A 25,689-nucleotide genomic window follows, 5' to 3' on the forward strand; every position below is an offset into this window, starting at 1 on the left:
TTAAAAGCCAAAATGTAATAACAGGTTACCTGTATTCCTTTGATTGGATGACACAAACCAGAGTGAGATATAGAGTTTACAATTTCTGAAGAAGTTTTTCGTTGCATCTTAAAACGTTTATACTTTTTTTTTTAATTCTCCAGGTAGCCATTTATTTATAGTCATAGGAGGGCATAAGTTGTAGAAGATTTTTAGAGTATAGATTTTTAAATCAGCCTGAGCTAGTTAAATAATTTCCTTTTTTTATTTTTTTAATATTTCTTTTTTTATTATTATTTTTTATTATTATACTTCAGGTTTTAGGGTACATGTGCACGATGTGCAGGCTTGTTACATATGTATCCATGTGCCATGTTGTTTTGCTGCACCCATTAACTCGTCATTTAGCATTAGGTATATCTCCTAATGCTGTCCCTCCCCCCTCCCCCCACCCCACAACAGTCCCCAGAGTGTGATGTTCCCCTTCCTGTGTCCATGAGTTCTCATTGTTCAATTCCCACCTATGAGTGAGAACATGCGGTATTTGGTTTTTTGTCCTTGTGATAGTTTACTGAGAATGATGTTTTCCAGTTTCATCCATGTCCCTACAAAGGACATGAAATCATCATTTTTTATGGCTGCATAGTATTCCATGGTGTATATGTGCCACATTTTCTTAGTCCAGTCTATCGTTGTTGGACATTTGGGTTGGTTCCAAGTCTTTGCTATTGTGAATAGTGCCGCAATAAACATACGTGTGCATGTGTCTTTATAGCAGCATGATTTATAGTCCTTTGGGTATATACCCAGTAATGAGATGGCTGGGTCAAATGGTATTTCTAGTTCTAGATCCCTGAGGAATCGCCACACTGACGTCCACAATGGTTGAACTAGTTTACAGTCCCACCAACAGTGTAAAAGTGTTCCTATTTCTCCACATCCTCTCCAGCACCTGTTGTTTCCTGACTTTTTAATGATGGCCATTCTAACTGGTGTGAGATGGTATCTCACTGTGGTTTTGATTTGCATTTCTCTGATGGCCAGTGATGATGAGCATTTTTTCATGTGTTTTTTGGCTGCATAAATGTCTTCTTTTGAGAAGTGTCTGTTCATGTCCTTCGCCCACTTTTGATGGGATTGTTTGTTTTTTTCTTGTAAATTTGTTTGAGTTCATTGTAGATTCTGGATATTAGCCCTTTGTCAGATGAGTAGGTTGCAAAAATTTTCTCTCATTCTGTAGGTTGCCTGTTCACTCTGATGGTAGTTTCTTTTGCTGTGCAGAAGCTCTTTAGTTTAATTAGATCCCATTTGTCAATTTTGGCTTTTGTTGCCATTGCTTTTGGTGTTTTAGACATGAAGTCCTTGCCCATGCCTATGTCCTGAATGGTATTACCTAGGTTTTCTTGTAGGATTTTAACAGTTTTAGGTCTAACATGTAAGTCTTTAATCCATCTTGAATTAATTTTTGTATAAGGTGTAAGGAAGGGATCCAGTTTCAGCTTTCTACATATGGCTAGCCAGTTTTCCCAGCACCATTTATTAAATAGAGAATCCTTTCCCCATTGCTTGTTTTTGTCAGGTTTGTCAAAGATCAGATAGTCATAGATATGCGGCATCATTTCTGAGGGCTCTGTTCTGTTCCATTGATCTATGTCTCTGTTGTGGTACCAGTACCATGCTGTTTTGGTTACTGTAGCCTTGTAGTATAGTTTGAAGTCAGGTAGCATGATGCCTCCAGCTTTGTTCTTTTAGCTTAGGATTGACTTGGCGATGTGGGCTCTTTTTTGGTTCCATATGAACTTTAAAGTAGTTTTTTCCAGTTCTGTGAAGAAAGTCATTGGTAGCTTGATGGGGATGGCATTGAATCTATAAATTACCTTGGGCGGTATGGCCATTTTCACCATATTGATTCTTCCAACCCATGAGCATGGAATGTTCTTCCATTTGTTTGTATCCTCTTTTATTTCATTAAGCAGTGGTTTGTAGTTCTCCTTGAAGAGGTCCTTCACATACCTTGTAAGTTGGATTCCTGGGTATTTTATTCTCTTTGAAGCAATTGTGAATGGGAGTTCACTGATGATTTGGCTCTCTGTTTGTCTGTGATTGGTGTACAAGAATGCTTGTGATTTTTGTACATTGATTTTGTATCTTGAGACTTTGCTGAAGTTGCTAATCAGCTTAAGGAGATTTTGGGCTGAGACGATGGGGTTTTCTAGATATACAATCATGTCATCTGCAAACAAGGACAATTTGACTTCCTCTTTTCCTAATTGAATACCATTTATTTCCTTCTCCTGCCTGATTGCCCTGGCCAGAACTTCCAGCACTATGTTGAATAGGAGTGGTGAGAGAGGGCATCCCTGTCTTGTGCCAGTTTTCAAAGGGAATGCTTCCAGTTTTTGCCCATTCAGTATGATATTGGCTGTGGGTTTGTCATAGATAGCTCTTATTATTGTGAGATACGTCCCATCAATACCTAATTTATTGAGAGTTTTTAGCATGAAGGGTTGTTGAATATTTTCAAAGGCCTTTTCTGCATCTATTGAGATAATCATGTGGTTTTTGTCTTTGGTTCTGTTTATATGCTGGATTACATTTATTGATTTGCGTATGTTGAACCAGCCTTGCATCCCAGGGATGAAGCCCACTTGATCATGGTGTATAAGCTTTTTGATGTGCTGCTGGATTCGGTTTGCCAGTATTTTATTGAGGATTTTTGCATCAATGTTCATCAAGGATATTGGTCTGAAATTCTCTTTTTTGGTTATGTCTCTATGAGGCTTTGGTATCAGGACGATGCTGGCTTCATAAAATGTGTTAGGGAGGATTCCCTCTTTTTCATCTGTTGGAATAGTTTCAGAAGGAATGGTACCAGCTCCTCCTTGTACCTCTGGTAGAATTCGGCTGTGAATCCATCAGGTCCTGGACTCTTTTTGGTTGGTAAGCTATTGATTATTGCCACAATTTCAGAGCCTGTTATTGGTCTATTCAGAGATTCAACTTCTTCCTGCTTTAGTCTTGGGAGGGTGTATTTGTCGAGGAATTTATCCATTTCTTCTAGATTTTCTAGTTTATTTGCATAGAGGTGTTTATAGTATTCTCTGATGGTAGATTGTATTTCTGTGGGATCAGTGGTGATATCCCCTTTTTCATTCTTTATTGCATCTATTTGATTCTTCTCTCTTTTCTTCTTTATTAGTCTTGCTAGCAGTCTATCAATTTTGTTGATCTTTTCAAAAAACCAGCTCCTGGAAAAATTAATTTTTTGAACGGTTTTTTACGTCTCTATTTCCCTCAGTTCTGCTCTGATTTTAGTTATTTCTAGCCTTCTACTAGCTTTTGAATGTGTTTGCTCTTGCTTTTCTAGTTCTTTTAATTGTGATGTTAGGGTGTCAATTTTGGATCTTTCCTGCTTTCTCTTGTGGGCATTTAGTGCTGTAAATTTCCCTCTACAAACTGCTTTGAATGTGTCCCAGAGATTCTGGTATGTTGTGTCTTTGTTCTCGTTGGTTTCAAAGAACATCTTTATTTCTGCCTTCATTTCATTATGTACCCAATAGTCATTCAGGAGCAGGTTGTTCAGTTTCCATGTAGTTGAGTGGTTTTGAGTGAGTTTCTTAATCCTGAGTTCTAGTTTGATTCCACGGTGGTCTGAGAGACAGTTTGTTATAATTTCTGTTCTTTTACATTTGCTGAGGAGAGCTTTACTTCCAACTATGTGGTCAATTTTGGAGTAGGTGTGGTGTGGTGCTGAAAAAAATGTATATTCTGTTGATTTGGGGTGGAGAGTTCTGTAGATGTCTATTAGGTCCACTTTGTGCAGAGCTGAGTTCAATTCCTGGATATCTTTGTTAACTTTCTGTCTCATTGATCTGTCTAATGTTGACAGTGGGGTGTTAAAATCTCCCATTATTATTGTGTGGGAGTTTAAGTCCCTTATACCTTTTTAAGACAAATAGAGTAGCTATCGTTTTACACATTTGGGTTATGAAAATTTTGAAAAATTTGAAATTCAAATAGGTTAAAGGGAATTATCCAAAGTCATATAACCAGTAAGTTGCTGTTCTGACTCCCAATATGATGCTCTTTCCTCCACGGTATTTCCTGTAGTTGTTTAAACCATGGTAATTTTCATAATATTGACATAAATATGCCTGGGTTTGACATTGCATTTTCTGAACCTTGATGAGAAGAGTCCATCAACAAGAAAGACATTATCTCAGGAAGAATTTTAGTACAAACACACACACACAGAGATGCATACATACACACAGACATATATATGTATAATCACATACGTAATAATGTTTCTCTATATATGACTATCAGAGCAAGTATTAATCAAATATTGATGCATAGAGAGAGTGGGTGTGTTACCTGTATTTGATCCAAATCTTCTTTAATTTTAAACTCTTTTTCTGGAGACATCTTCCTGTAACATAAAATGTTTTAAAATGCATCATGATATTTTTAAATGCCTCACTGCTTTGCTTTCTTGAGGAGGACTTTTTAAATGATTTTAAAATAATGAAATTTTTTTTTTTAAATTCATATTTCTAAGAGATATAAAATTCATACAGGCTAAATTACAAACAACTGAATAACATTTCTCAAACTAACTTCTCACTGGTATGATTAAAATGTGAAAAGACAGATATTCAAAGCATATTGGTCATTTTTTCTTCCCGGGTCATTTTTTGTTAAAGGTCAAAACCATTTGTCCCGTGAATTTCTTTTCAGGATTTGTGGAATTCTATAAAGTTTGACTTCATAGTTTCCTTTTAAAATTATTTTAATATTAGGGTTTAATCAGGCAAATTCAAATGCAATAATTATTTTAGAATACTAAAGAAAATATTTACTTAATAATGCTACTTTATAATAATACAGATACACAAAAAATAAATAACTTTTTATAAGAATAATACAATTAATAAGTACAGTAGAAAAGAACAGCCAAGACTGTGGAGTTAACAAATTACAAAGCATGAGCTAGACCATCAAAGAAACAATGTAAATGCTTTTTTCCTAAAATTAAAGATTTAATTCTGTTCACCTATTTCTGAATGTATTGTGGTTCAATCTCCTCTTCCAGTCCATTTTTGGTTCTTTGTTCTTCCCTTTTTAGCTTTATCCCATAATCATATACTGGTATGGTTATAAAAACACGTATTTGCCAATTTTATGTTTTTAAAAGCTTATTCATGAGTTATGTTTATTTGACTTTAAATTGTTTGTATAAAAAGAAAATACAAATTAACAAGAAAAAAAGATTAACATGTATATTTATGTCTTACTTTTCTGAATCCTCAGATTTTCCTTTGTCTTTTTTCTTCACTGTTTTCACAGCTTTCTTTGTTCGATTATTTGTAGGCTTAGTTTTCTGTGTAATTTTATATAAGCCAGAAATAAAGGGTTAAAAACACAATAAGTTATAGAAAGATATGATAATATACATTATTAATGTACATTTTACTCTGAGAGTCACTATACAATGTTTCAGGAAAAATTATCTGCATAGAAGCAAAACAAAATGACACATCTGGTCTGTCTGTAATAGTGCTTTACGTGGTGTAAGTTGTATATAAGCTAATACATATTAAAACATTTAAATTTTTCTGACAATATCAATTATGTTATAATGTGGCATATGCCTTCCTGAAAATCACCTTACTACGCAGAAACATGCAATAAAACCTGTAGGATATATGGGGGAAAGGTGTTAGGTGCACATCTTGCAAAAACCTTGTTGGTGATATATTTTTAAAAATAAAAACCTAAGAAAAACAGTACTATAGTACACAGTTAAATCATTAAGAATACATAAATACCATGAGAAATACAGACTTTTATTTTGAGAAAGACCTGAAACTTGTTTGTGAAAGTCAGCATTGAATAGGTTGCAACTTGTGAGTTATCGCACAGTGGAAGGAAATTATCTGAAATTAAAATGTCATACCACCAGATGTGTGCTGGTGTGGCACACTATACACAGGTGAACCAAGGTAAATGGAGAAAGTTGCTTTCTGCTTTTTTTTTTTTTTTTTTTTGAGATGGGAGTCTCTCACTCTGTTGTCCAGGCTGGAATGATGCAGTGGCACGATCTCAGCTCACTGCAAGCTCTGCCTCCTGGGTTCAAGCAATTCTTCTGTCTCAGCCTCCTGAGTAGCTGGGACTACAGGGGCACGCCAACACGCCTGGCTAATTTTTGTATTTTTAATAGAGACAGGATTTCACCATATTGATCAGGCTGGTCTTGAACTCCTGACCTCAGGTGATCCGCCCGCCTTGGCCTCCCAAAGTGCTGGGATTACAGGCATGAGACACTGCACCCGGCCTTTCTGCTTTCACTCATTGTTTTTGCAGTTTAAAATGCTTAGGCTACAGTAACCAAAACAGCATGGTACTGGTACCACAACAGAGATATAGATCAATGGAACAGAACAGAGCCCTCAGAAATGATGCCGCATATCTACAACTATCTGATCTTTGACAAACCTGACAAAAACAAGAAATGGGGAAAGGATTCCCTATTTAATAAATGGTGCTGGGAAAACTGGCCAGCCATATGCAGAAAGCTGAAACTGGATCCCTTCCTTACACCTTATACAAAAATTAATTCAAGATGGATTAAAGACTTAAATGTTAGACCTAAAACCATTAAAATCCTACAAGAAAACCTAGGCAATACCATTCAGGACATAGGCATGGGCAAGGACTTCATGTCTAAAACACCAAAAGCAATGGCAACAAAAGCCAAAATTGACAAATGGGATCTAATTAAACTAAAGAGCTTCTGCACAGCAAAAGAAACGACTATCAGAGTGAACAGGCAACCTACAGAATGGGAGAAAATTTTTGCAACCTACTCATCTGACAAAGGGCTAATATCCAGATTCTACAATGAACTCAAACAAATTTACAAGAAAAAAACAAACAACCCCATCAAAAGGTGGGCAAAGGACATGAACAGACACTTCTCAAAAGAAGACATTTATGCAGCCAAAAAACACATGAAGAAATGCTCATCATCACTGGCCATCAGAGAAATGCAAATCAAAACCACAGTGAGATACCATCTCACACCAGTTAGAATGGCCATCATTAAAAAAACAGGAAACAACAGGTGCTGGTGAGGATGTGGAGAAATAGGAACACTTTTACACTGTTGGTGGGACTGTAAACTAGTTCAACCATTGTGGAAGTCAGTGTGGCGATTCCTCAGGGATCTACAACTAGAAATACCATTTGACCCAGCCATCCCATTACTGGGTATATACCCAAAGGACTATAAATCGTGCTGCTATAAAGACACATGCACACGTATGTTTATTGCGGCACTATTCACAATAGCAAAGACTTGGAACCAACCCAAATGTCCAACAACGATAGACTGGATTAAGAAAATGTGGCACATATACACCATGGAATACTATGCAGCCATAAAAAAATGATGAGTTCGTGTCCTTTGTAGGGACATGGATGAAACTGGAAAACATCATTCTCAGTAAACTATCGCAAGGACAAAAAACCAAACACTGCATGTTCTCACTCATAGGTGGGAATTGAACAATGAGAACTCATGGACACAGGAAGGGGAACATCACATTCCAGGGACTGTTGTGGGGTGGGGGGAGGGGGGAGGGACAGCATTAGGAGATATACCTAATGCTAAATGACGAGTTAATGGGTGCAGGAAATCAACATGGCACATGGATACATATGTAACAAACCTGCACATTATGCACATGTACCCTAAAACCTAAAGTATAATAAAAAAAAATGAATAAATAAATAAAATAAATAAATAAAATGCTTAGGCACATGTGAAATTCAATCTATGCTCAAATTGTTCAATTATGTTGGAACAAGTTTGCATTTCAAAACAAATACTATAGCGGAACTAATCAGGTTCTAAAGTATTCTTGAGCTGCTGTGTAGTAGAAGATCATTTTATATAAGAAAGGGAAAAAATTAACAATTAGATTATTAAAAATTTTAGGATATTTGGACAAGATAGCTGACTAGAACCATCTCATATGCGCCATTCTCACAGAGCAGAAACAAAAGGGGCTGGTGAACATTGACCCTGCAGGCCAATCATCTGAGAAACCACGTTACTATCCATCAAGGCAGCAGGGTAACACAGAGAGCAGAGAGGAGTGAGGTGGAGCACCAGCATGTCTGGGCTCAGTGCAGAGCCAGAAGAACCTTTCAATATGGGAAAGGTTGAGTAAGTGAACCATTTGCCAACATGTGAAAGGGTGAGAGCCCCTAGGGGGATTCAGCTCTCCACAGGGACCTGTGCAAGACTGGGAGTGGGAGAATCCCCCTGGGCCCCCACCAACTCCACCACATTTCTAGACTGAGGTAGGAGCCACTGGCACATTTTGTGGGGGCAACTCTTCCATCCACAGTGACCTCTACAAGCCTTGGGCCCAAGGGCAGACCAGCACCAATGTCACTGCCCCAGTAAAGACCACAGTTACAGTGCCTGGGAGCTGTATGATTTATCCATGTCTTCTTGCCAGAAGAGGCTCAAGGCCAGCTTCTGGACTAGCAGGCCCACTTTGGGCTGAACTCGGCTGGCCATTCCACCCACCCCCACCACTAATAGCCAGGTGGGTAAGGCTTGCTAGAGCTTCCAGCCCAGCAGTGCTGCTTTTGTGTGAACTCAGCTGGAGGATGCAGTCTCCTGTTTTCCCAGGAAGTATCCAGAGAGCTGAGCAGGTGACCCCATCCACCCCTCCCACTGATACCCATATGGGCAACACCTCCTAGAGCTTCCAGCCCAGTGGCCATGCTTCTGTGTAAACTCAGCGAGAGGGTGCACCTTCCTGTTTGTTCCAGGAAGCATCTAGACTATAGAGCAGGCATCCCTGCCCACCCCACTGCTGGAAGCCAAGTGAGCCGTGCCTGTTAGAGCTTCTAGCTCAGTGGTCCTACTTCTGCCTGAATTTGCCTCCTGCTGCCCTGGAAACACCGAGAAGGCAGGGCAAGCAACTCTATCCACCCCTGTGGTTCTCTAAAATAAATCAATCAGACAGAAACAAAGAAAAAAGAATGAGGGAAAAAAAAAAACTCTGAGAAATTTGGGGTTAAGTAGAGGTCAAATCTATGACTGATTGGTTCCTGAAAGAGGCAGGGAAAAAGCAAGCAACCTGGAAAACATATTTTGCTATGTCATTGATGAACACTTACCCAACCTCGCTAGAGAGGACAACAATCAAATCCAGGAAATACACAGAGCCCCTGAAAGGTATTACATAAGAAGATAATCCCCAAGACACATAATCGTCAGATTTTCAAAGGTCAACACGAAAGAAAAACTGATAAAGGCAACTAGAGAGAATGTGCGGGTCACCTACAAAAGGAACCCCACCCACCAGTTAAAAGTGGACCTTTCAGCAGAAACCCTACAAGCCAGAAGAGACTGGGTGGGGGGTGGCCTATATTCAGCATTCCTAAAGAAAAAAATTTCCAGCCAAGAATTTCATATCCAGCCAAACTGAATGTCATAAGTGGAAGAGAAATAAGATCCTTTCCAGGCAATCAAATGCTAACAACATGATAGCGAGATCAAACCCATACATATCAATATTAATACAGAATGCAAATAGGCTAAATGCCCAAATTAAAAGGTACAGAGTGGAAGCTGGAAAAAGAAGCAAGACCCAATGGTATGCTATCTTCAAGAGATCCATCTCACAGGCAATGACATCCATAGGCTCAAAATAAAAAGACAGAGAAAAATTTACTATGCACATGGAAAACAGGAAGAAGTAGGAGTTGCAAACCTAATTTCAGGCAAAATGAACTTTAAGCAAATAAAGATCAAAAAAGGTAAAGATGGGCAGTACATATTGGTAAAGGGTTCAATTCTGCAAGAAGATTCTAAACATATACACACCCAACATAGGACCGCCCAGATTGATACTCAGGGTAAGCAAGTTCTTAGGGACCTACAAAGAGACTTAGACCCACACACAATAATAGTGGGAGACTGCTATTAAACAGAGGTCCCCACTGACAGTATTAGACCATTGAGGCAGAAAATAAACAAAGATATTCAGCACCTAAACTCAACACTTGACCAGTGGACAAACAGACGCTACACAAATCTCCACCCAAAAACAACAGAATATACATTCTTCTCATCACGACACAGCACATACTCCAAAAAATCTAACTGGCCATAAAATAATCCTTAGCAAATTAAAAAAAAATCAAAATCATACCAACCACACTCTCAGACTACAGCAAAATAAAAATAGAAATCAAGACTAAGAAAATCACTCAAAACCATACAATTACATGGAAATTAAACAACCTCCTCCTGAATGACATTTAGGTAAACAATGAAATTAAGGCAGAAGTTAGGAAGTGCTTTGAAACTAATGGGAACAAAGATACAACATACCAGAAACTCTAAGACACAACTAAGGCAGTGTTAAGAAGGAAGTTTATAACACTAAATGCCCAACATGAAAAAGTTAGAAAGATCTAAAATTAACAACCTAACATCACAACTAGAAGAAGAAGAGTAAACCAACCTCAAAGCAAGCAAAAGGCAAGAAGTACCCAAATCAGAATTGAACTGAAGAAATTGAGATACAAAAAAACATGCAAAAGATCAACAAATCCAGAAATTGGTTTTATAAAAAAAAATTAATAAGATAGACCACTAGCTAGACAAATAAAGAAAAACAGAGAGAAGATCCTGATAAACACAATTAGAGATGACAAAGCAGATGTTACCACTGACACCACAGAAATACAAATCACCATCAGAAACTATGACCGCCTCTATGCACACAAACCAGAAAATCTACACTAGAAATGAGTACATCAAACTAGAAATGGATAAATTCCTGGACACATACAACCACCCAAAAATGATCCAGGAAGAAACTGAATCCCTGAGCAGACCAATAACGATTTCCAAAATTGAATTAGTAACAAAAAGCTTACGAAAAAAAGGCCAGGACCAGACAGATTCACAGCCAAATTCTACCAGATATATAAAGAAGCGCTGGTGCCATTCCTACTAAATGATTCCTACTAAATTCCTACTAAAATGATTCAAAAAAACTGAGGAGGAGGGACTCCTCCCCAACTCATTCTATGAGGCCAGCATCATCCTGATACCAAAACTTGGCAGAGACACAACAAATAAAGAAAACTTCAGGCCAACATCTTGATGAACATAGATGCAAAAATCTCCTCAACAAAATACTAGCAAACTGCTTCCAGAAGCACATCAAAAACCTAATCCACCATGATCAAATAGGCTTTATCCCTGGGATGCAAAGTTGATTCAACATAGGCAAATCAATAAATCTGATTCACCAAATAAATAGAACTAAAAACCAAAACCATAGTATTATCTCAAGAGAGGCAGAAAAGACTTTCAATAAAATGCAACTCTCTTCATGTTAAAAACCTTCAATAAACTAGGCATTGAAGGAACATACAAAAAAATAATAAAAGCTATCTATGACAAAACCACAGCCAACACCATATTCAATGGGCAAAAGCTGAAAGCATTTCCCTTGAAAACCAGCACAAGACAAAGATGCCCTCTCTCACCATTTCTATCCAACACAATATTAGAAGTCCTGGCAAGAGCAATCAGGCAAGGGAAAGCAATAAAGGGCATCCAGATAGGAAGAGAGGAAGTGAAACTACCCCCATTTGACAGCATGATTCTATATCTAGAAAACTCCATAGCCTTGGCCCAAAATCTCCTTCAGCTGATGAACAATGTCAGCAAAGTTTCAGGGTACAAAATCAATATACAAAATTAGTAGCACTCCTACACAACAACATCCAAGCCAAGAGCCAAATCAGGAATACAATCCCATTCTCAATTGCCACAAAAAGAATAAAATATCTAGGAATATAGCTAACTAGGGAGGTGAAAGATCTCCACAATGAGAACTTTGAAACACTGCTCAAAGAAATCAGATGACACAAACAAATGGGAAAACATTCCATGCTCATGGATAGGGAGAATCAATATTTTTAAAATGGTCATACTGCCCAAAGTGATTTAAAGATTCAATGCTATTCCTATCAAACTACCAATGTCATTCTTCACAGAAATAGAAAAAGCTATTCTAAAATGTGTAAGGAACCAAAAAACAGTCAGAATAGCCAAGGCAATACTAAGCAAAAAGAATAAAGCTAGAGGCATCACACTACCCAACTTAAAACTATACTAAAGGGCTACAGTAACCAAAATAGCATGGTACTGGTGCAAAAACAGACACCTAGGCCAATGGAACAGAATACAGAAGCCAGAAATAAGGCTGTACACCTAAAACTATCTGATCTTCAACAAACCTGACAAAAACAAGCAATGAAGAAAGGACTCCCCATTCAAAAAATGAGGCTGGAATAACTGGCCAGCCATATGCAGAAGATTGAAACTGTACCCCTACCTTATACCACATTCAAAAATCAACTCAAAATCAATTAAAGACTTAAATGAAAACCCAAAACTATAAAAACTCTGGAAGATAACCTAGGAAATACCATTCTGGACATAGGACTTGGCAAAGATTTCATGATAAAGATGCCAAAAGCCATTTTGACAAAAACAAAAATTAACAAATGAGATCTAAACTAAAGAGCTTCTGCATAACAAAAGAAACTATCAACAGAGTAAACAGGCAATCTAGAGATTGGGAGAAAATATTTGTAAACCATGCATCTGACAAAGGTGTTATATCCAGAATCTATAAGGAACTTAAACAAATTTACAAAAAAAAAATGACTCCATTAAAAAGGGGACAAAGAACATGAATGGACACTTTTCAAAAGAAGACATACATGTAGCCAACAAACATACAAAAAATGCACAACATCAGTAATCATTAGAGAAGTGCAAACCAAAACCACAATAAAATACCATCTCATACCAGTCAGAATGGCAATTATTAAAAAGTCAAAAAGTAACAGATGCCTGTGAGGTTGAGGAGAAAAGGGAAAACTTATGCACTGCTGGTGGGAGTGTAAATTAGTTCAGCCATTGTGGAAAGCAGTGTGGTGATTCCTCAAAGAACTTAAAAAAGAATTACCATTTGACCCAGCAATCTCATTGTTGGGTATATACCCAAAGGAATATATAAATCATTCTACCATGAAGACACATGCACATATATGTTTATTGCAGCACTATTCACAATAGCAAATACATGGAGTCAACCTAAATGCCCACCAACGGTGGGCTGGATAAAGAAAATGTGATATGTATACTCCATGGAATACTACGTAGCTATAAAAAATGAGATAATATCCTTTGCAGCAACACAGATGGAGCTGGAAGCCATTATCCAAATGGCTAGTGCCAAATACCCCATGCTCTTACTTATAAGTGGAAGCTAAACAACAAGACCACGTGGATTCTAGGAGAGGAACAACAGACATTGGGGCCTACTTGAGAGTGGAGAGTGGTAGGAGGAAGGGGATTAGAAAAAATACCTATCTGGTACTATGCTTATTACCCAGGTGATAAAACTATCTGTACACCAAACACCCATGACATGCAGTTTACCTACATAACAAACCTGCCCATGTACCCCTAAACCTAAAATAAAAGTTAACCAAAGTGTGAGGTTTGCTGGGAGGAAACAGGTATATTCAAGTGCTAGCAGCTTGTGAGACGGCAAGACTCAAGTCTCAAAAAGCCATCTCAAAATCTCAAGCTGCCTAGAGGATGTTTAAGGGGAAAGGTGGCATGGAAATGATGCACAGGAGAGGCATGGGGTATAGGTCTGCTTGTTGTTTTCTGATGGCTAGCTGGGGTAACAGACCATCCACAGGCCTGGCTGGTGTAATCTCTGCAGGGGTCTGGTTATAGACTAACTGCTCCAATTTCTTCCTGGAAGGGAGAAAATTGCAACCACCCTCTCTGCTTCCTGCCTGGATTGTTTCAAGATTAGCCTTTGGAATTCTCAAGCAAACAGGTAGTTAGATATATGTGCAGCAAGAAACAAAATGAGGGAGGGGTTACTTCTAGAGTAAACTAGCAACCTGGCTATCCCAGTGAGAACTAAACTTTGACCTTTTCTCTCTCTTGCTGAAATTTCTATTTAAGGGGCCTGGGAAGACATGCCCTATAAACCATAAAACCTAAATAGATGCATTTTATTTAACCCTATATAACATTGCTTACTATCCAACCTGACTCTGGCATCACATCACATGACAGATAAAGAAGGAAATCCAAATATTTAACCCCAAAATATGTTTCTTTGCCATATTTTGAAACAGTCCTGCAAAGCCATCTTTTACCAGGGAAATTTGCATCTGTAAATAACTTCTATTAACTTAATTAACGTAATAACTTTCTCCTTTCCTCCCAACCTTGAAGAGATTAGCTGAGAATCCAGTACCTCTTAAAGGTCTAAACAGGAAATATTTGCCATCTATTGTTTCTAAGGGCAGCCACCTATGAGATTTCATATAATAAGAACCTCCAAGCCCCTTCTCTTTACCTAGACACTCCTTTCTATTGATTCCAGATCTTTAGATAATAATAACTTGACTTTTTCAATCAATTGCCAGTCAGAAAACCTTGAATCCATCTATGACCTGTAAGCACCCCACACACGCATCCCTCCTTCAAGTTGTCCCACCTTTCCTGACCAAACCAATGTATACTTCACATGTATTGATTGATGTCTTATGTCTCCCTAAAATGTATAAAACCAAACTGTAACCCAATTGCCTTGGTCACTCATATTTGGCTCGGGGTAAACTTCTTTAAATATTTTTAAAAATTAGATTAGCTTAATAATAACTACCTATTAAGGCATTAGGTGGTTATTTCTTGTTTTAAACCACAACTCCCAATGGATACCAAATTCACTATAGTGGCAATCTTCTCATAAGTTAAATACAGAGCACTGAGATTTTCACCAGCAACAACCCATAACATAAATATAAGGATGGGAAATATTTTCTTACCATCTGCCTGGAGTTTTTCACCCAGAGAAGTGAAAAAACTCCAGGCAGATAGTAGGAAAATCGGACTTCCACATCTGTGATACCCCTCCCCACATTCTGTCCTGCTACAAGCATGCAAAAGAAAATCTTCCCCCACCTCCAAGTTTCTACACTGCAAAAAGTGAGAATGAGGGGGTCAACCAGCTTTCCCACCATGCTGGGTTCCTTGACAGGAGACTTGCACTTGCTTTAACCCTCAGGAAGCATTGTGACTGCCTAAAGGGAGAAATATTACCAGCAACAGACAAAGACAAAGAAGAAAAGTAAAACTACCATCCCCAGCCCTGGAAACTCTGCAACTTGACCAAAGGAGATGCCAAATCAGAGTGGCTATTCAGCAGGACCTCAATGTAGAAGGAACATTTATTCCCAAATCCTTTGGCCTAAATCCCTGGTCAGCCTTCCTACACTGCTGGGATAAAACTTTTGGGACCTCCCCAATTCCAGACAAGCAGCACTCTCACCATTTACTAGAGCTGAGGTCAACCAGGGCTTAAGGAGCCACCAAGAGCCCCCCAAAAAAAGCAGCAAACCAGTGATAAATACTTGCTAAGCAAATATATCCATTTTTTTAATAAAAGCCAGAAAGAGAAAATGGGAATAAATAAGTAATTCTTCAAAGCAAAGGCACAGGCATATACCCACAATAAACAACAGCAAACAAGGAACCATAACCTCCCCCAAAAGGACAAAGCAAAAACACCATGACTGACCATAACAAGATGTTAATTCATGAGTTCTTGGAACAAGAATTCAAAACAACAGTTTTAAGGAAACTCAATTATCTCCAAGATAGCACAAAAAAGAAATTCATAAATTTACCAGATAAATTTAACAACAAGATTAAAATAATTTTTTGAAACTCAAACAAATCTTGGAACTGAGAAATACATTTGCTGAACTGAAGAACTCATTAGAGGCTCTCAACAGCAGAATGGACAAAGTAGAGGAAAAAAATTCAGTGAAATCTAAGATTGGCTATTTGAAAATACACAGTCAAAGGCGAAAAAAGAAGAAAGAATGAAAAGGAATAAAAATTACCTTCAAGACATAGAAAACTATTTTAAAGAACCAAATCCAAAAATTATTGGTGTTCAAAAGAGAGCTGAGGAAAAGAAAGGGGTAGAAAACTTACCCAAAGAAATAATAACAGAAAACTTTCCAAAACTTCTGAAAGATGTCAATATCCAGGTAAAAGAAATTCTGAGAACACCAAACAGATTCAACCCAAGTAAGACTACATAAAACATATAATAATGAAGCTCTCAAAGGTCAAGGACAAAGAGAATCCTAAAAGAAGCAAAAGAAAAGAAGCAAATAACATATTAAAAAGCTCCAATTTGCCTAGCAACAGACTTTTCAATGAAAACAGTACAGGCCAGGAGGCAGTAGAATGAGATTTTCAAAGTGCTGAAAGAAAACAACTTCCATTCAAGAATACTGTATCCATCAAAATTATCCTTCAAATATGAAGGAGATATAAAGTCTTCTCCAGACAAAATAAAGCTGAGAGAATTCACAACTACCAGACCCATCTTATAAAAAATGCTAAAGGGAGTTCTTCAATCTGAAAAAAAAATAAAGCAAAACACTAATGTGCAAAATAAAAAAAAACTTTTCCAGGTATAAAATGCATTGGTAAAATTAAGTACATGAAGAAACCCAAAATACTCTATATTGCAACTGTGGTGTGCAATTTGCTCATAAATCTATTATGAAGTCCAAAGACAAGTCTATCAAAAATAAAAATATTACAGCAACCTGTTAAGAGATTGGTAATATAAAATATGTAAATTGAGACAACTTAGTCAAAATGTGGGGGAGAAGTTAAAGTGTAGAATTGTGTGTGTATGTGTGTGTGTGTGTGTGTGTATGTGTTTCCTTTGTTTCTATTCTTTTATTTGGGATTAAAGATAAATTATCATCCCTTTAAAACAACTTGTTATATCTATACAATGTTCTTTGTAAGCCTCATGGTAACCACATCACAAAAACACGTAATAGATTCACTAAAGTCAAAAGCAATAAATCAGAACATATTATCATAAAAAATTACTTAACCACAAAGGAAAACAGTAAGAAATAAAAGAAGGACTCAAAACAATCACAAAATAGGCATCAAAATGGTCATAGTAAGATCTTACTTATCAACAATAACACTGAATGTAAATGGTCTCAATTCTTCAATTAAAACCCGTAGAGTGGCTGAATGAATAAAGAAACAAGACTCAATGATATGCTGCTCTCAAGAAACCCTAAAGACACACACAGCCTGAAAGTGAATGGAGTGGAAAAATATATTCCATGTAACTGGAAGCCAAAAAAAGAGCAGGAGTAGCTATACTTAGATAAAATAGACTATAACTATAAGATTGCAAAAAGAGACAAAGTCACTATATAATAATAAAGAGGTCAATTCAGCAAGAGGATGTAGCAACTATAAATATCTGTGCATCCAACAACAGAACTCCCAAATATATAAAGCAAACATTAACTAAAGTATAGATCTCTAGGGAGAGATAAACTGTAATACAATAACAGTAAGGGACTTTAAACGACACACAAAATGTAATAGGCCTATCTGGCATTTACAGAACATTTTGCCCAACTGCTGCAGAATACACATTGTTTTCATCAATATATGGAGCATTCTCCAGAATAGACCATATCTTAGGCTACCAAACAAATCTTAACAAAGGCAAAACATAGAAATCATATCAAGTATAATTTGTAACTTAAATAGAATAAAACTATAAATCAATTAACAAAAGGAAAACCTCAAAAAATACACAAACACATAGATGTTACCGTGTTCCTAAACAACCAATGGGTCAATAAAGAAATTAAGAATGACACTTAAAAATTTCCTCAAACAAATAAAAATGGGAATACAACATACCAAAGTTTATGGAATGTGGCAAAGGCATTAAGAAGAAAATTTATAGCAATAAATGCCAGTGTTAAGGAAAAAAGTAGAAAGACTTCAAATAACCTAATGATGAACCTCAAGGAACTACAAAAGGAAAAAGAAATCAAGCCCAAAATAAGTAGAAGAAAAGAAATAATGAAGATTAAAGCAGAAATACAAGATATTGAGGCTAAGAAATGTGCAGAAAATCAACAAAGACAAAGTCGATGTTTTGAAAAGATAAACAACATTGATAAGCCTTTAGACTAAGAAAAAAAGAGAAAAACCCAGATAAATAAAATCAGAAGCCAGCCTGCCTGCCTGCCTGCCTTCCTTCCTGCCTTCCTTCCTTCCTTCCTTCCTTTTTTTTTCTTTTCTTCCCTCTGTGGCCCAGGCTGCAGTACACTCGGCTTGCTGCAGACTCCCTGCGTCCAGCTCCCGTCATTCTCCTGCCCTGGCCTGCGGGCTGGCTGGGATTGCCGGTGCACGCCACCACCCCTCCCTCGTTTTTCTCCTTTGGCTGGAGGCGCGGTTTCACCATGTTGGCCAGGCTGCTCTCCAGCTCCTAGCCTCCAGTGGTCGGCCCGCCTTGGCCTCCCGAGGTGCTGGGACTGCAGATGGAGTCTCGCTCACTCGGTGCTCGGTGTTGCCAGGGCTGGAGTGCGGTGGTGTGATCTTGGCTCACTGCAGCCTCCGCCTCCAAGCCGCCTGCCTTGGCCTCCCAGGGTGCTGGGATTGCAGCCTCTGCCCGGCCGCCACCCCGTCTCGGAGGTGGGGAGCGCCTCTGCCTGGCCACCTATCGTCTGGGACGTGAGGAGTGCCTCTGCCCAGCTGCCCCGTCTGGGAAGTGAGGAGCGCCTCTGCGTGGCCGCCCCGTCTGGGACGTGAGGAGCGCCTCTGCCCAGCCGCCCCTTCTGGGACGTGAGGAGCGCCTCTGCCCGGCCGCCCCGTCTGGGAAGTGAGGAGCGCCTCTGCCCGGCCGCCCCGTCCGGGAAGTGAGGAGCCCCTCTGCCCGGCCGCCACCCCGTCTAGGAAGTGAGGAGCGTCTCTGCCCGGCTGCCCCGTCTGGGAAGTGAGGAGCTCCTCTGCCTGGCCGCCCCGTCTGGGATGTGGGGAACGCCTCTGCCCGGCCGCCCCGTCTGGGAGGTCTACCACAGAGGCCAGAAGCAATGTGGGGGCTGGACGTGGTGGCTTACGCCTGTAGTCCCAGTACTCTGGGAGGCCAGGGCAGGTTGATCACTTGAGGCTGGGAGTTTGAGACCAGCCTGGCCAACATGGTGAAACATATGAAAAATACAACAGACAAATCAACCAACCAACCAAGCGACAACAAAACAGGTCTAACCTGGAGTCATACTCTAATTTTTTTTATTTTCCTCCCTTTCTGATCCTTTATCCCACTTTCTTTTTCTTCCTCTTCCTTCTTCTTCTTTGTCAAATAGAGGATTGAGTTATTATCATTGATCCATACAAAGTCCCTCTCTCATTTATTTTCTTTAATTCCCACCACATATTTCTATTCCCCGTCTTCCCATGTGCAACCTTCCTAATATGTTTGATATACATCTTTTTGTTTGTGCTTTTAAAAAATAAAAATAAAAACTAAAAATAAAAAAATAAAATCAGAAGCTAAAAAGAAGAAATAACAACTGAGACCTCAGAATACAAAGAATCACTAGAGACTACTATGAACAGCAATAGTCAACAAATTGGAATACCTAGAAGAAACAGATAAATTTCTGGACACACTCAACCTACCAAGATTGAACCATGGAGAAATAGAAAACATTAGCAAACCAATAATAAGTAACAAGATCAAGGTGTAATAGAATGTCTCCCAACAAAGTTAAACCCAGGACCTGATGGTTTCACTGCTGGATTTTACTGAACATTTAAAGATCTAATACCAATCCTACTCAAATCCTTCAAAAGTAGAAGAGAAGGGAGTGCTTCCAAATGCATTCTACAAGGCCAGCATTACCTTGATAACAAAACCAGACAGAGACACAGCAAAAAAAGAAAACTACACACCAATATGACTGATGAATATAGATGTAAAAATCTGCAACAAAATACAAACCAAATTCAATAACACATTTAAAGATCATTTATGGCTAGGTGCAGTGGCTCACATATATAATCCCAACATTTTGGGAGGCTGAGGTAGGAGGATCACTTCCACCCAGGAGTTCAAGACAAGCCTGGGCAACATAGTGAGACCTCATCTCTGTAAAAAATAAAGAACAATAGCCAGGCGTGCTGGCAGACACCTGTGGTTCCAGCTACTGGGGAAGCTGAGGGGGAAGGATTGCTTGAGCCCAGGAGGCCAAAGCTGCAGTGAGCCAAGATCACACCATTGCACTCTCGCCTGGGTGACAGAGTGAGATTCTGTCTCAAAAAAAAGAATCAATCACCATGATCAAGTAAAATCCATCATCCCAGGAACATAAAGATGGTTCAATGTTTACAAATCAATAAACATGATATATCATATTAACAGAATCAAGAAGAAAAACCATGATTATTTCAATAGCTGCTGAAAAAGCATTTGATAAACTTCAACATCCTTTATGATAAAAACCCTCATCAAAATAGGTATAGATGGAACACAACTCAAAATTATAAAGATCATCTATAACAAACCCACAGCTAACATTATACTGAATGGGGAAAAATTGAAGGTCTTTCCTCCAAGGACTGGAACAAGACAAGGATGTCAACTTTCACCACTTTTATTAAACATAACACTGGAAGTCCTGGCCAGAAAAGTTAGGTAACAAAAAGAAATAAGGGGAATCCAAATTGTAAAGGAAGAAGTCAAATTAGCCTTGTTCACAGATAATATAACCTTATACCCAGAAAAACAGAGTCAACCCCCAAGAAAACTGTTAGAACCAATGAACAAATTCAATAAAGTTGCAGGATACAAAATCAATGTACAAAAATCAGTACCAATTATATACCATTTCACTGAACTGAAAACGAAATCAAGAAAACAATCCCATTTAAAACATAAATAGTGTTATGTTTAATAAAAGTGGTGAAAGTAGGCATCCTTGTCTTGTTCCATTCCTTAGAGGAAAGGCCTTCAGTTTTTCCCCATTCAGTACAGTGTTAGCTGTGGGTTTGTTATAAATGACCTTTATTATTTTGAGGTATGTATGACCATACTGCCAAAAGCAATCTACAAACTCAATGCAATTCCCATCAAAATACCACCATCATTCTTCACAGAACTAGAAAAAAGAATCCTAAAATTCATGTGGAATGAAAAAAGGGCCCACATAGCCAAAGCAAGACTAAGCAAAAGGAAGAAATCTGGAGGCATCACGTCGCCTGACTTCAAACTATACTATAAGGCTATAGTCACCAAAACAGCATGGTACTGGTATAAAAATAGGCATATAGACCACCAATACAGAATGGAGAACCCAGCAATAAAGCCAAATACTTATAGTCAACTGATCTTTGACAAAGCAAAGAAAAACATAAAGTGGGGAAAGGACACCCTATTCAACAAATGGTGCTGGGATAATTGGCAAGCCTCATGTAGGAGAATGAAACTGGATCCTCATCTTTCACCTTATACAAAAATCAACTCAAGATGGATCAAAGACTTAAATCTAAGGCCTGAAACCATAAAGATTCTAGAAGATAACATGGGAAAACCCTTCTAGACATTGGCTTAGGCAAAGACTTCATAACCAAGAGCCCAAAAGCAAATGCAACAAAAACAAAGATAAATAGATGGGACTTAATTAAACTAAAAACCTTCTGCACAGGAAAAGAAACAATCAGCAGAGTAAAGAGACAACCCACAGCATGGGAGAAAATTCTCACAACCTATACATCTGACAAAAGACTAATATCCAGAATCTACAGGGAACTGAAACAAATTAGCAAGAACAAAACAAGTAATCCCATTAGAAAGCAGGCTAAGGACATGAATAGACAATTTTCAAAAGAAGATATACAAATGGCCAATAAACATGAAAAAAATGCTCAGCATCACTAATGATCAGGGAAATGCAATACAAAACCACAATGCAATACCACCTTGCTCCTGCAAGAATGGCCATAATCAAAGAATCAAAAAATAATAGATGTTGGTGTGGATGCGGTGATCAGAGAACACTTCTACACTGCTGGTGGGAATGCAAACTAGTACAGCCACTATGGAAAACAGTGTGGCAATTCCTTTAAAAATTACAAGTAGTCCGGGCGCAGTGGCTCATGTGTGTAGTCCCAGCACTTTGGGAGGCCGAGGCAGGCAGATCACGAGGTCAGGAGCTCAAGACCAGCCTGGCCAACATATGAAACCCCATCACTACTAAAAATACAAAAATTAGCTGGGCGTGGTAGTGGGTTCCTGTAATCCCAGCTACTTGGGAGGCCAAGGCAGGAGAATCATTTGAACCCAGGAGGCAGAGGTTGCAGTGAGCTGAGACCGCACCATTGCTCTCCAGCCTGGGTGACAGGGCAAGACTCCATCTCAAAAAAAAAAACATAAAATAAAATACAAATAAACTACAAGTAGACAGTAGATCCACCATTTGATCCAGCAATCCCATGACTGGGTGTCTACCCAGAGGAAAAGAAGTCATTATACAAAAAAGATATTTGCATATACATTTTTATAGCAGCACAATTTGCAACTGCAAAAATATGGAACCAGCCCAAATGCCCATCAATTGATGAGTGGATAAAGAAAATATAAATATATATATAAAAGTATTCATCAATCGATGAGTGGATAAAGAAAATATAAATATATATAAAAGTATGTAAAATATAAAAGTATTCCACGGAATAATGTGTGTGTGTGTGTGTGTGTGTGTATATATATATATTTCTGAGATTTTGGTGCATCCATCTATCCAGGTTGCTGTGAATGACATTATTTCATTCCTTTTTATGGCTGAATATATATATATATGTACACACACACACACACACACACATATGCATATACCATGGAATACCATGGAATACTACTCAGCCATAAAAAGGAATGAAATAATGTCATTCACAGCAACCTGGATAGATTTGGAGACCATTATTCTAAGTGAAGTAACTCAGGAATCGAAAACCAAACACCGTATGCTCTCACTCATAAGTGGGACCCAAGCTATGAGGATGCAAAGGCATAAGAATAATGCAATGGATGTTGGGGCCTCGGGGGAAAGGATGGGAGGAGGGTGAGGGATAAATACACATTGGGTACAGTGTACACTGCTTGGGTGATGGATGCACCAAAATCTCAGAAATCACCACTAAAGAACTTAGTCATGTAACCAAAAACCTATTCCACAAAAACCTATTACAATTTTAAAAAAAAGAAATGTGCTACATATACACAGTGGAATATTATTCAGCCATTCAGCCATAAAAAGGATGGAATCCTGTCATTTGCAGCAACATGGATGAAACTGGAGGCCATTATATTAAGTGAAACAAGCCAGACACAGAAAGACAAATAACCCATATTCTAATTTACAAGTGGAAGCTAAACAATGTGTACACATGGACTTACAGTGAGGAATGACTTGGAAGGGTCAGTGGGTGGGCAGGGAGGTAGATGATGAGAGATTATTTAATGGGTATGTTAACATACGTTATCTGAGTGATGGGAATTTAAAAGTCCTGACTTCACCACTATGCAGTCTATGCATATAACAATATTACACTTGTACCCCATAAATTTATATAAATAAAAAAATTAAAAATAAAAATAAAAATTAGAAATCCCGTGTTCGACATATTCCATAACCATTATTCTCTCCCCACCATCCTATTTCACCAATTGCCATGTTAAATTTCCTTCTCTGAAAACAGACCACTTCTCAGATTTCTTGGTCACTACCCTTGTGTGGATATAACAATTACTTCCACAGTTCTCCTTCACACATCTACATCATTATGAGAAATTCTTTAAGTAATTTATAACAAGAGAAGGTACAGTCATTCATTGACTACATTTCACATTTATATAGTATTAGAAATGTGGTCCAGCAGACTTTAATATATTTTAGAATATTGAAAGCTTAAGTGAAGAGTGAAGCAGAAATGATGTGCACGGGCTGAGACAAAAATGGTGGTGGCAAGATGGCAAAATAGAAGTCTACACTGTTCATCCCCTCTGTTGGAACACCAAATTTTAACAACTATCTACACACAGGAAAGCACCATCACAAGAACTAAAAATCAGGTGAGCAATCACAGTTCCTCGTTTTAACTTCATATTGCCAAAAGATGCATTGAGGAGGGCAGAAGAGACAGTATTAAATGCTATGCTATTCATCTGCTATCACAGTGCAGCAGCCATGTGGGGTGGAGAAAGAATCTGTGCTCTTTAGGAAGGGAGAGCACAACAGTGGGGGGACTTTACAATGAACCCAGCGCTGCCCTGTCACATCAGAGAATAAAGCCATGCTGGGCTCAGCCAGCACCCACACACGGAGGGAGCATTTGCACCAGCCCTTTCCAGAGGGGAACTGACCATACTAGTGGCTGAGCTTGAGTTTCTTGGCAATCCTAAACATCATGGACTGAAGGGCTCTGGGGTCCCAGGTACACTTGAAAGGCAGTCTAGGACACATGGACTGCAATTTCTAGACTATTTGCAGGGCTAGGGTTGGGCTCAAAGCCAGTGAACTTGGGTGGCACGTGACCTACGAAGATACCACTTGGTATGGCAAAGGGAATGCTTGTGCCACCCTTCCCCCAACCCCAGGCAATGCAGCTCAGCAATGAAAGTGACTCCCTCCTGCTTAAGGAGAAGAGAGCAAAGAGTAAAGATGACTTTGTCTTGCATCTTGGATACCAGCTCAGGTACAGTAGGATAGGGCACCAAGGAGAGTCATGAGGCCAACTATTCCAGGCCCTCGCTCCTGGACATTTCTAATCACATGCTGGGCCAAAAGGGAGCATGCTGCCTTGAAGTGAAGGACCCAGTACTAGCAGGACTCATCACCTGCTAACTAAAGAGCCCTGGGCCCTGAATAACCACCAGTGATATGCACGGAGTACACTGTGGGCCTGGGCTCTGAGACATGGGGGCTTCAAGGATGACTCAGGACATTCCAAGCTATAGAGGCTATGGTGAAAGACTCCTTCTGTTTGAGAAAATAAGGGGGAAACGTAAAGGTGACTTTGTCCTGCACCCTAGGTATCAGCTCAACCACAGCGGGGTAGAACAACAAGCAGGCTCTTGGGGTCCCTGAGCCCAGGCTGAGACTTCTGGATAATATTTCTAGACCTTACCTGGGCCAGAGGGGAACCCACTGCCCTGAAGGGTGAGTCCCAGGCCCGGAAGCATTCACCACAAGCTGAAGGAAGAGACCATGAGCTTTAAGTCAGCATCAATGGTGTGTACAAGCGGAAGCCCTCATGATCCAGTTGTGGTGGCCACAGGGAGGGGCTTCTCTGCCTATGCAAAGGCAAAGGAAGACTGGGAAGAACTTTGTATCATGGGTTGAGTTCCAGCTTAGCCATAGCAGAAAACATCAGGTAAAATGCTAAGGTTTTTTACTCTCATCCCTGCCTCCCAGATAGCATCTCTGAACACACTTAGGGCTTGGGGGAACACACCACCCTGAAGGAAAGGGCCTTGGGAAAGGCCCAGTGCTGTGCTGGCTTCAAGTGTGACCTGGCACAGTCCCAATGGTGGTGACCACAGGGGTGCTTGCACAACACACCCCCCAGTTCCAGATGGCTCAGCAGAGAGAGAGAGAGAGACTCTGTTCCTTTGAGAGAAAGTAAGGGAAAAGAAGAAAAGTCCCTGCCTGGTA

The 25,689-nt window shown here is 39.1% G+C and overlaps 1 protein-coding gene across 1 annotated transcript in view; it reads right to left on the reverse strand.

Moving 5' to 3' along the window:
* LOC100595906 (coiled-coil domain-containing protein 7) overlaps window positions 1-25,689 on the reverse strand; it is a 133,676-nt gene that overhangs the window by 28,228 nt on the left and 79,759 nt on the right. Inside the window, exons 13-14 of the mRNA XM_030798647.1 lie at window positions 5,277-5,362; window positions 4,357-4,411 (exon numbers count right to left, since the gene is read on the reverse strand). Coding sequence (XP_030654507.1) covers window positions 4,357-4,411; window positions 5,277-5,362 — 141 coding nt within the window. The remainder of the gene's footprint in view (window positions 1-4,356; window positions 4,412-5,276; window positions 5,363-25,689) is intronic.

Source organism: Nomascus leucogenys, chromosome 18, assembly GCF_006542625.1.
Source record: "Nomascus leucogenys isolate Asia chromosome 18, Asia_NLE_v1, whole genome shotgun sequence".
Lineage (NCBI taxonomy): Eukaryota > Metazoa > Chordata > Mammalia > Primates > Hylobatidae > Nomascus > Nomascus leucogenys.